The sequence below is a fragment of the Anopheles gambiae genome, chromosome 2 (genome assembly GCF_943734735.2).
Source record: "Anopheles gambiae chromosome 2, idAnoGambNW_F1_1, whole genome shotgun sequence".
In the NCBI taxonomy this organism is placed as follows: domain Eukaryota; kingdom Metazoa; phylum Arthropoda; class Insecta; order Diptera; family Culicidae; genus Anopheles; species Anopheles gambiae.
Genome location: NC_064601.1, coordinates 111074782 through 111087063, shown reverse-complemented (window position 1 = coordinate 111087063; position 12282 = coordinate 111074782). Strand labels below are relative to the sequence as shown.

The following is a 12282-nucleotide window of genomic DNA, read 5'->3' as shown; positions in this document are numbered from 1 at the left end:
TTGCCATTTAATTCATTTTCCATCTCGCTCGTCCCATCCGGGCAGGATATCGATACGGAGCGGCCCGTGTGCACGTTCAAATTTCTTCGTGTCGTATTTTTGCAATGAAGGTTTCGGCAGAATTTGCTCTCACTTGGTGCCGGTGCACTGCATACCCATAAGCATACATACGATCGTACAGCACCATCCCGATGGTCCCGGTGCCCCGGGAGGGTTTTAATCAAAAATTCTTCCAATTCAAAACACGCACCGGAATGTACCGAACCGTTCCAAAAGGTGTTACCATGGTAGCAGCACCTAGCAGGCCAGTTCCGGCACAACCGTAGCCGGCGAAGTACACACTTGCATGAAGAAACTTTCCTGAAGCGAGCGAGCGATGTTAAGAGCTTCCCTACAGTTTGGCAGTCAATACAAGGTGGGTATCGATTTTCCTGCACCAATTTCCATTAAGCCAATGCTACACGCTTCTTCTATAAAAAGTCTGGAGGGCGTCGGTATATATTCTTAATCAAGAATCGTTACTTAATTTTGTAAGCTTCTTGTTCAAGCACACATGTTTTTTTTCTGGTACAAATCTTTGTGCAATTTACAGTCATTGCCCTAAGCTACTTTTACACACACACACACACACAACAGCAAACGTAGCATCGTACCATCTGTGATTCTGCACAAACACATCACAGCTTCATCACGCAACAAAAACACATTCTCTGTCTGACGCTGGGAGGGATGGATTCAAGTTTATCCGTATACTTAAAACAAATTTCGCTAAAGTTGCGATGGAAAAGGCCGCAAAGTTAAAACAAAACAAAACCCCCTACAAAAACTAAACCCTCCTCTCCTCCCCATGCCCAAAAAACCAAACGTGGTGCGTTTGTCTGTACAGCATCCCTTCCCGACCCAAAACGCTCCACCCAAAAAAGAACTCACAAGAAAAACAACGACACAACAGCGCTGCGGGCAAGATCCTGCAGAAATGGGAAAAGTTCAAACAAACGCAGCTGCTACACGGTGCTTCCTTTCTAGGCGCTCGCTTGGCACATTAAATAGATTACTTCACACCCCCACCGGGCGCAGAGCGGCACTAAAAATCAGTTAGCAGCAAACAATTAATTGTAATGAACGGAGCTAAAGCTTCATTCACAGGTAAGGAAGGCTACACATTCCCTAAACAATTGCTATGTAGCGTCGTTCTGGTATGATTAATTGTTAAATATTTGGAGCATTTGCACTTTGCACACTTTTGGAAGAATTATTTAACAGCCTGTTAGTTTGCCAGCAAATTTCAATGCTTAAAGCTTTCAGCAGGGCCTGGCCTGGTGAAATGCGAACCTCCGGAAAGGACGACGACTGAACCGGACGGCCGATCACGTTCCGTTGCCCACGCCGGTCATTATTCATTCGTTTCAATTACCACCACGAACGTGAGCCTTGCTTTTTCCCAAAGTAATAAGCATGATTAATAAATAAATTAAAATGAGATACACACACCCTCAGGCACACACACACACCATCGTGATTCTGCTTCCCGTTAAACAAAAACTTAGGCGCACACTCACTTGCACACATTCCAACAAAACTGTCCTGGACAGGAAGCTAACGTAAAAACGGTAGATATACCATCGAAGCAGTCCTACAGTGGTGAATGTGTGGATGTGTGTGTGTATGTAAGTGTGTGAACATCACTAGCTCTTCCCTCTTCTCAGGTCACTTCATAAATTATTCCACACTTCATATCAAATGCTTCTCTACCGGTGGTGGTGTACGGTGTTCATTTCGACTACTCTCAAATGTTAGCAAAAACTGTAACGGTGTTGGGCGCCATTCGCCTCCCAAAAAATAGCACAACCATACCGTTAAAATCACATGGACACACACATGCGGGGAGATGAAATGAAATTAATGCTTCAAAATCGTTTTAGATCGTCAACCGCCACCGGCCATTACGAGCGTTAAATGTCGCAGAGTAATGGCACTTTTCAATGGGCCCAACCAGTGTGTGTGTGTAATTGTATTAAATTTATGATCGTTCCACTAATGTGACAGTCATGAGGGTCTATTATAGGGCAAAGTTCACATTGCACATTGGTCGGGACTGCTTCTAAAAATGGTTTTGTGCTGTAAAGGTCGCGCCGTAAACGACACCCAATGAAGTGGGTTTAGAATAAAAAGCGATAAGAGTAACATGGCAGAACACACTACATTTTTTCTTTGGAACGGAAAACGAACTCGACTCGATACTGATAAAATTAAAGCTTCCGGCTAAAGATCTTCGGGAGAATCAAGACATTATTACTTGATCAATTCTTCATTATTGCTGCAGTTTTAAACTACACTAGTCATCTTACGATATATTTCAGATTTAACTTTCCACCAAACAAAAGCACTCTCACGGTTTAAGAACTATATATTACTGAGAAATATATTACATCTATAATGCAGTCTTAGAGTTTAAGTCTTTATACCCAATTTTGTGATGTTCTAAATCTCAATTGTTAAATCAGTTTGCAACAGACGTCTTATCATAACTCTTGAAACTTCATAGGACAGTAGATGCAGGATTGCATCAAACGTATGAGTAAGATTTATGATACAAGTAGATCTTAACTAGGATATCTCATGGATGAGTTTTCATATTCTCTTGCAACACAGTTTTCTTGAAACTAATAGCAATAATTTGTAATGCTGGCCATTTTCGCATCGCGTGTACTTCACTGTACAGGAGCTTCTCTACAGTAACAAAATAAATCTTATATTGCTTTTTATGCTAATGAAGCAACTATAACGCTATCTATTCACTATCATAAAGCATTTGCTATCGTCGGCATGACACAGCCTAGCAACGAGAGTACTACAAAGGAAATGAATTTAATATCTTCACTAATCGCTTTGCACAAGTCAAAAACAGCAGTGCCATCTGTTTGCCCAGAATCAGCTAACAAGCCGTTATGCGCACATTAACACCGCACCAAACTATCAACGTGACCTCCCTTAAAAATGAATCATTAATATTCCTAAACTTTCGTCGCTTCGTGCTCGACATCCCACTACACACAGAGCGCGCTGCTCCAAACTTACTAAACATCCAACGATGTGACACATTTTTACGAGCAGCTATTTCATCGAAAGCCTCCCCAGCAAGTCCCGGAATCCAGATGCCCGCCTGGACCGATATGACGCTGTCTAGAGCATGCTCTATGGATCGCATCTCCCACTGTCGGCCACCAAAGTTTAGACGAGGCTGTTCATAAAAGCATCCCAATTCTCACTCCCTGCGCATGTGGCCTTAAACCGTCCCCGGTCCTCGGCATTTGTGCATCCAAGCCGTAGGAACTGTTTGGTTTGGTTGTGAGTAAACCCCCATAAAGTCACGGAACATGCACTGCCACACACACACACACACACACACACACACACACACACACACACACACACACACAACAGGGACTGTACCACGCAGAAGCAGCTTACGCTCCGGCCCGAGAAGTCAACTGTTCGCCGTCCACACACTACGTCATTCGTAAATTTGCACTGTTTATGTGTTTACCCAGCGGTCAGTTAGCGTTTGTGTTTGTGTTAGAAGCCTTCTTTCGTTGACCTCACCGCCGGATTATTGCGAGCAGACACATTTTTGGCAACATTCTACCGAGCACCAGGCCCCTTTCCCGCTATGCTTTTACTCTTTATGAACTTACGGTGTGCGATGGTTTTTGAAAATTTAACTTCTAATTCTGTTCCTGGGTGTGTGTGTGTGGTGTCTTTTTTGGAAACCCAAATGACTTGTTTGAGCATACCCAAACAGTTCGAGTTTGATGGGCGACCATTTTAATGCACCTGCCAAACTAGCTGAGTCATGCTGTATAAGTCATTTCCGAGCCTCAAAGCAACACCTCAACGCGTAATCCTGGCTTATCCCGTCCCAGCACGCAAGCAAAACCATTCAAAAAACTAACGCAAAAGAAACAAAGCTTGTTTTTGTTTACGCTATTTGTCTTGGCAAAGCAAGTATCCAAGAGAGCGATAGAGAGAGAGAGAAAGTTTCCTATTTCCACTACCACTAAGGGAATCTGTTTTGGGAAATGTTTATGAGGAAATTTGAGGTGAACGATTTCACACAAGGTCAGTAAACCGTAATTATGCTGGACAGCGTGACGGACGAACGGATGTGTGTTGAACGTTGCAAATTTCTGCTGGACACGTAAACATTCATCGATCGCTTTTAGATTACTTTTTGGCATATTTTAATAAAGAACAGTCTAGAAGCAAGACCTATTTTTGGTCCACAAAATAATAATACAATGAAATCATTTATTCTTTTCAGTTATTAACCTGAAGAACTGATACTGAGTTACTTTCTACTTAAAGCTAAGCTGTAAATACGATTTAGCACACCTTTGAATTCGATTAAACTTATATCATATACTTCAATAAATACACAAGTTTACTACCACAACTGTTATCACAAAGAAAAAATCAATTCCAACTGTACAAGAGTGATTCGGCAAAACAAAAACCAAACCTAGTCGCTTAATAACAACCCACGGTACTGCACACAAAAACACCAACGTCATAATTCATAGCAATGGCCAATGTTCACGATACTTGATACCGCAAATACTTTCGTAGTTCCTCTACATTTTGCTACCCGTTGCGAAAACAACACACTAACACACACACACACACATACACACAAAGAGAAAACATCGCGGTGTGGCGGGCGCTCTTGAAATGAAACGTATTCATTACTCTTAACGTGCACATTCACCTAGATGACGTAATTGTCGTTACATTGCCGTCTTGGCTACATTGCCCGAGCATTTTTTTCCTCTCCGCTCATTACCCAGTGGGCTGTTTGGTAACGAAAGGATCATACTGCAGGCACCAAGTAACGGACGGAAATGGACAAAAAGTATGCTTTTCAAACCTCAAACGGTGCGCAGCGAGCGCGAGAGAACGGTCCGCCACCGGTTTAAGCAGCCGGTTCGGTCGCGCATTCTTCCACACTCACGTAATCGTAATTAATTTACCAGCCAACGGCTAGTCAACGGACATTTTTCATTTTTTTTTTGTTTCATGCTTCCTCCCGTTCGCGGCTTGTGAGGCTGACGACTGTTGCTAATGCCAGCAAAGCGTTTAGCGAGCTGATAGATGAATAAAAAGAGAGAAAGCAAAATTACCCTCCATCCTCTTTTTGTATTTAGACCCACACACACACCCAAGAACTCAACCATCGACGGAGCTAACGGCACGTACAAAAGTAATGTTTTTTTTCATCTATTTCGACGAACGAATAGAATGTCGCAGCAATCAGCAGCTCCTTCGCGGTGGCTTAAGGGAAAGGTTTGGAGTGACCAATGTAAAACACGCCGCCAACGCTGTGTCGGACTATTGGATAAATTTGCTTATTTTTTGAGAACAAGTACTTGACTGCTGCTTAAACCCGCAAAGAAGGCATTTCACACAAGTGCTGCTAGATTGTGAAATCACAATTAGCCTACAAAGGAAAAACGTTACCTTTGCATGAGGATAAAACGGAAAGGTTTTATTACACAAAGCACTGACTCAAGGCAAAAAATTGTTATTTATTCATGTAACCATCTACTGTCGAAATTGTTGCTATACTTCTTTCAATATGTAAAGACATAAATGAATCCTTTACAGAAGACACTGCTGCGCTTTTAAAATTGAAACTCCACCAATAGGTTCGAGCCACTGCTCGCAAAGCAGAGAGTGAAATTGAATCCATAAAGCTTTGCTTCATCTTCAGCTGTCATCATAAATTATTGTTTAGCAGCGAGCAGCACACTAAGCTGCTGAGTTTGCAGCAAGATGGAAGATTCTGCTACCGTTGAGGCGGAACATACCATTCAATCTATATACACGACGAATGGTGAAACTCGATTTCTCTCAGACAAAATAATCTCACTGAAAGTACACAACAAATCCAATAAGATCCACCACATTCGATATTGCTGTTGTTTGCTGTTTAAACTGTCTATAGACTTAGTATACGACAGACAAACATTTCCCTCCCTTACAAATGACCTCGAATCTCTTAAAAAACAAATTGGACACATAAAAGCTGTGCCTTTCCATCATCAAACAGAATGAAACATATCGCGCTGACCTCTATTACCCAGAGCGAGAGGATCCTGCTAATCCTCAACCAAAGAGGAGCGTACTTGTATCTGCTCGTTAGCAGCGCTAACTGTTCCGCCCACTTCATGGCACCAGCACTCTGGGGCTGACTTTTGCTGAAGTGTGTAACTCATCTTCAAAAACTCACACCCCCCTCAATCCCATGTACAGCCGTTGAAGCAATCTAGGGCACACATTGCTAAGAAATTCATTACTCTGACCTACAAATGGAAAGATTGTCACGCGCTCAAGCAACACGCACCACGCGCAAGATATGTACATGAAACACAGACCACATCGTATTCGTCAGATCTCAGAGTTTGCCTTCGCACTCGGCTAAAGAAATAACCGTCTTCATCTCAACCCGTTCTTGCTCGCTTACGTGCTTCAAGGCTTAACACGCGAAAGCTTACGGGTCACTGGTACCGAACGCGTCAACCAACGCCTTATGCGCTTACGAGATTTTACACATCAGCGCACGAAGCGAAACAACGTGGCATCGAATGGCTGAGCGTGCCGTCAGCATGCCGTAAAAAAGTCGGCAATACTTGTATGTGTCGGCAAGATCAAAGCGACCGTGTTTGCCGTTGCGGCGGTACACGTTGGTCGCTTTGGACACGGGCGGAATCGACACCAAAGTTCCGTTTTAGCGGTACAGGCCTACAAAACACACGCACACGAGCTACCAAGAGCGTAACGCGTTACTAATGTATGGGAATGAAGATTAAACCGAGTTGTTTTTCGGTTTTTATTACACCAACGGGATGTAAATTGAAAATCCGTGTGAGAGTGCTGGGAAAAATGCTGGCCTTGGAGTGAGCAATAACACGTATTAAACAAGCTTATGGCCGTGATAAAGGGTTAGACGAACCTTCTAAGAAACTATTTAATATTGTAAATCCATGTCACGTAAAGAAAAACGTCTTGCAATTAAAGTACTTAAATCGTATATAAAAGAAAATGTTTCAACGATTGAAGTGATGATGACACGGACGTAATTTTATACTAAGCGCAGAATGTGATACCTTCAGCAAACGTCCCAAAAAAAAATCCATCAATAACCAGCGATGGCCATTGCGGTGCAGTATCAAACTTCATCCATAATATCGCTTTTCCTGCTTCTTCTGCGTGCTCCGGGTGGTAACGTAACCGAATCCATTCCATCACCCTTAAATTGCTTGCTGGCAAGTCATCGAAAAGCCAGTTAAAAGCATGCAACATAAAACGCATTGAAAACCGAACGCCAATATGTAAGTGCTCCAACCACCACACACACACACACACTCACACATCGACACAAATCGCTGATTCACGAATGAGCTGCATAATGGAATGGTCGAGCAAGTTCCATTACATTTCAAAGCGTTCGTGTTACACACTGCAGGAGATTGGTGTTCGCAGAGAGCGTTGTGTGCGTTTTTTTTTGTTTTCTTCTTGTATTCCCTTCCCCATCATCGCCACAGGAAGTGGATGCTTACACGAATAGTAACACTTTGCTACGAAGCGAAACCGCATCACCAACACCAATCGCATCGATTACAAAAGGGTGGCCTGCCTGTGCCAACCGCGCCTGACCATCCTTCAATGGCCAATAAGATTGGCCCTGACGGTTGGGGGCTGATAGTGGAAATGAATTATTTCTCACCGAACGATCAAACGGCGCTTCACCTTTTTTTTTTTCGTTGTACTAATTGATTGAAATGATTTGTGGGGAAGCGCCGCCGATACGATAATCTGAATACGGACAATAAAAATGTCGATAGAGTGTTGCGTTTGGAGGTTTTGTATCCCTTTGATACAGGCCAGGAGTTTTGATGTTTTTTTTCTCTCTGTTGGCAATGGAAATTAATTCACACATCTCACAAAACGGCAGCTTAATTGGATAATTAAAAATCGAGCATTTTAAAACACATCGTTTATGGAAACCCTTCAACCCGCAACCAGCTCTTTCATCGCCACACTCACCTTGTCCTTCATTTGGAGTAGTTGCATCGGTCATTTTCGGGTATTCTTTCTGCAGGGTGTGGTTTGGTTTGGGTTCGCTTCGCCTTGCTCCACCGTTTTTATTTTCCGTCCGCAGTTCGTCCGCCTGCGTTTATACTAAGCCACGCGACACGTGTACGCTACTATGATGAACTGGGCCTAAGCATAATTGTAACGCTGGTTTGTAACATTGTGTCGATTAAGTATATATTTTTGTATTTTTTTTTGCTTATAGTCTTCGTTTATTCTACTCCACTAATCTCTCGCAATACGAAACGGTTACAAGCGCAACAGTATTCTAGTTAAACGTGAAGGTGCATTTACAACAATATATACACTTTTTACCGGAACACGACTATCATTCTCGCTCGAACGCTTTAGCGATGATGCAACAGTGGTATTAGGGCGAAACTTTTCTACTTTGAAGAAGAGTGAAGATACGAGCACATTGTTTCAGAAATGGAACGGTTACTGCTAATGGAATGAACTGACGGTAACCCTTCGCTTAACACTTTTTACATTGGGTATTTACATTTCTTCTACGTGTGCGTGTGTTTTGCACAATTTAAAGCACTAAACGTAGCGCAATTTTATTTTACACTTTAATTCACTGTATTCACCCACTAACAGCGTCGGTGGAGACGCCTTGTGTTTCCTACAATAGCGACGCCGATGGAGACGCCTTATGCTTCGTACACTAGCAGCGGCACCACGCGGAAAGGATCAACACTATTAACTTTACACTATTATTGCTCACACATTATGCTTCGCCGCGCTGCTCAGCCACAGTACTGGGTTGGATTAAACTAATGCAAAAATTTACAAACTCGGCCCTTTAACGGTGGCCACGAGGCCGACAAAGGGGGTAGTAGCCGGGCCAAACGGATAGAATTTTACAGTCGGTAATGCAAGTGGCAGCAAGATTTATCGCCCTGTGGTTCGGGTTTCTTTTTTCCGTGGTGTTTTACTATCAAAACTTTTTTTCGAAACACTCCCGTAACCACACAATCTCTGCCGTTGCTTTATTTCAATTAAGCCCTTTTAGCAGCTGCACACGCCGACGCTACACGGTACGCGGATAGTAGAAAGGATAACATTTTCTGACAGAGTGTAGAGTTCACATACATACACACACACACGCGCGCGTGGACACGGTTTCGCTATTATTCCATCCTATTTAACCCAATCGCAAACTTTTACCACTGCACCACCAGTTGGTGTACGGAGGGCCTTCCGTAATGTTTCACCTGAAACGCTAACACACCATTCACACACACACATACACGCTCACAAAGCACAGACAATCATGGTGCACACACACACACGCGCACTACACTGTTGCACAAGGTGCACACACGCGCACACCCGTCTCGCTAGCTGGCGCTACACACCATTCGCTCGATGATGGGAAGCCCAATCGCCGTCTGCTGCTGGGGCATCACTGGTAGCATCTTTGCGTGGTGCATCGTCACCAGCGATCGACGGTCTCGCGAATAAACCTCGCACCTGCCGCATAGCGTGGCGATTGCATCCTTAAGTGTGCGTCACTACTGCTTCTTGCCTGCCTCGTCACCTGTGTGCCGGGATTCACATGTTCCGATCGTGCCGGGCAGATTAGTTGGGAGAGCGTTGTCCGCTTTCGCGCGATTGCCTTTCAATTGATCGAATCAACTCGAATAACACCACGGTACACACACTTGATCGGAGGTGTTCCCTTTGAACTAACAACCATCTGCTTTACAGCCGGTGGAAGCTTTGTCGTTCCATTTACGCTGTCGCACAAACGCAATCGCTTACAGTACACATCACGCGTGGTTAATGGTTTAATTTGTTTCCTATTAGTAGCACATTACACGCCTAAACCGCCTCCAACGCGTTGTGTTGAAACATTGGGCGGCTACTTTGAGCTGAACATATTTACAAACACTCTAGAGCACGCGCTGCAGCTGCATGTGCTGTCGCGAGTGGGAACCAACAGTATGACAAACGGTAGAAGCGGAAGTGTTGAACTATTTACAGCATTTTTTTCTAGTTGTAAATCTGAAATTAAAGAAAAGAGAGAGAAAAATATATAATATTTAAAATTGCAAACTGAACGGGAATGTTATAGGAGCTAGAAAACGCCTAAATGTATGCAAGCAGTGTCGCCATAAATAGAATTGCTATCGTGATGAACTGCCCGGTTCCACCGGAATTCAAACGCAACAGGAGGCAAATAAAATTGTACAAGTGTCAACTACCGTCTACCATTTTTCATTCATGAAGCTTCCTTTTCGTGGGACCAGCAAGTCATTGTACTGAACAAGTCGAAAACTTGCCGGCAGAGAGACATTTATATATCTGTAGGGGCATTTTTTCTTCCTCCCTGCTGTGTCCCTGTCGTCGTCGTTATACCAATTCAAGAAGAATCTTGTGGCGGACTAGAAGGTGGTTCACAATTATGAGCATGTTTATCGAAACATTGTCACATTCCGAGCGATTTGGTGCACAAACGAGGCCCGAGACACCGCCAGAACGGTAACCTGTTACGTGGAACGGTTGGTACGGATGGAGCGGATGCCACTCGCAAAGACACACAGACACACACACTCGCTGGCAACGTGACAGCTTAGCGACCGACACACTCGAGAAGGTGGCACTATCGTCTTTCGGCGAACCCGGGCGAACCCGGCGCTTGCCATTGTGCGCACCGGCAACCGGAACCGGAACTACACAACCTGGTGCCGCTGCCGGTAGGTAGAAAGGTAGAAAGTAGTTTGCACAACCAAGCGCTAATGCTTGAGAAGCACACTGTTTGATGTAGCGGAAGATACTATTATGAGTCCACGAACATGTGTGTATGTGTGTGGATCTGTATATAAATACACACAGGAACAGATGACGCGGTGCGAACCTCCATCTAGCGGCCCACAAACATAGCAGCCTTAAGCAGAAGCAGCAGCAGCAGCTGGCAAACTGTCGACTGTCTGTGGTGATCGCGTTCTGTACGCGTACAGGGGAAAGAGATTAAATTTTAAAGCCCGTACAGAGCCGGATTTTTGCTGCATATTATGGAGTATGGTGGTTGGCGAAGTACCTACCGGAGAGCAACAAAACTATTTGTGCCAGGGTTAGTTGTGGAAGGGGAGGTGGAATAAAATATTCAGGATCAAAATATGCAGGATACAGCTTAGAGGTTCGCGTTCGATAAATACACACACACACACAGTACAATGTGTGGCCGTGTGGGAGGAGCGGTAAGCCTGTTCATCAACATTAATGCACAGCCCGGATGTGGTTTGTGTGGTGGAGTTGTCGAGCTTGTCGAAGCTATACTGGGTGCGCGATTCTTCTGCTGAAATGGATCTACTTGCTTGCTAATCGATCGAGCTTTTTACCGTGCCAAATAGAACTGTATGAACAGGAAACTTTGAGCCACATTGTGGTTTTCATTGTTCCAAATTGTTTTCCAATCTTTCAATACAATAAAGATGATTAAGATAGAATATATTCTGCATCTTAACATTAGAACATTGCAGTAAAAGGCTACGAATAAAAATGGCATATCAACCATCAGCCATGATTTTTTTTTGCTCCTAAATGTATGCAAAACTACTTTTCACAGTTTTATCTTAAATAAAACTTTGATGCGTATAGTAGTTTGTTTTGATAGCTTGCATTAAAAACTTTTGTATTAATATATTCAAAAATTGAAATATGCCATGAGCTACATTCACAAAAAAACAAAAAACTGCACATACATTTAGGCGCTTCCAACAAAAAAAACCTTTCGTATATGGGATAAATGCCAATTACGCTCATTTGTTTGCTTTGCATTCAGGAATTAATTCAAACCCTATTTTACCTACAGCTATCTAAGCATACAAACTTCAACCTTTTCCACAGCCAATTCCACCCACCAGGCAATATAGATCAACCCAAATGTGTCTTTATTCCCGTTTCAATTTGAACTACCAAAGTGCAGCTTGCATCCTGTGCTGGTGCAGAAACCTTGCGTCGTTCCCACACGCACACACACACACACATACACACAAAGGGCAATACAAAAGACAAAGCAATAGCACTGAAATAAAGGATTCCTGATGGCACTGGCAGATAAAAGGGTGTCTGTACGTACGTAGCACACACAGGAAGAAAGGACCGCACGAAAAAGAAAAACAC

General features: G+C 43.5%; 1 protein-coding gene across 11 annotated transcripts in view; it reads right to left on the bottom strand.

Moving 5' to 3' along the window:
- The window catches only part of LOC1270015 (sodium channel protein 60E), a 127260-nt gene that overhangs the window by 97129 nt on the left and 17849 nt on the right, over positions 1-12282 (bottom strand). For 10 of the 11 annotated variants that reach the window (XM_061644114.1, XM_061644123.1, XM_061644122.1 and 7 more), the window contains exon 3: positions 8104-10161. In XM_061644114.1, coding sequence (XP_061500098.1) covers positions 8104-8137 — 34 coding nt within the window. In that variant the 5' untranslated portion in view covers positions 8138-10161. The remainder of the gene's footprint in view (positions 1-8103; positions 10162-12282) is intronic. The other variant, XM_061644116.1, reaches the window with a different exon arrangement.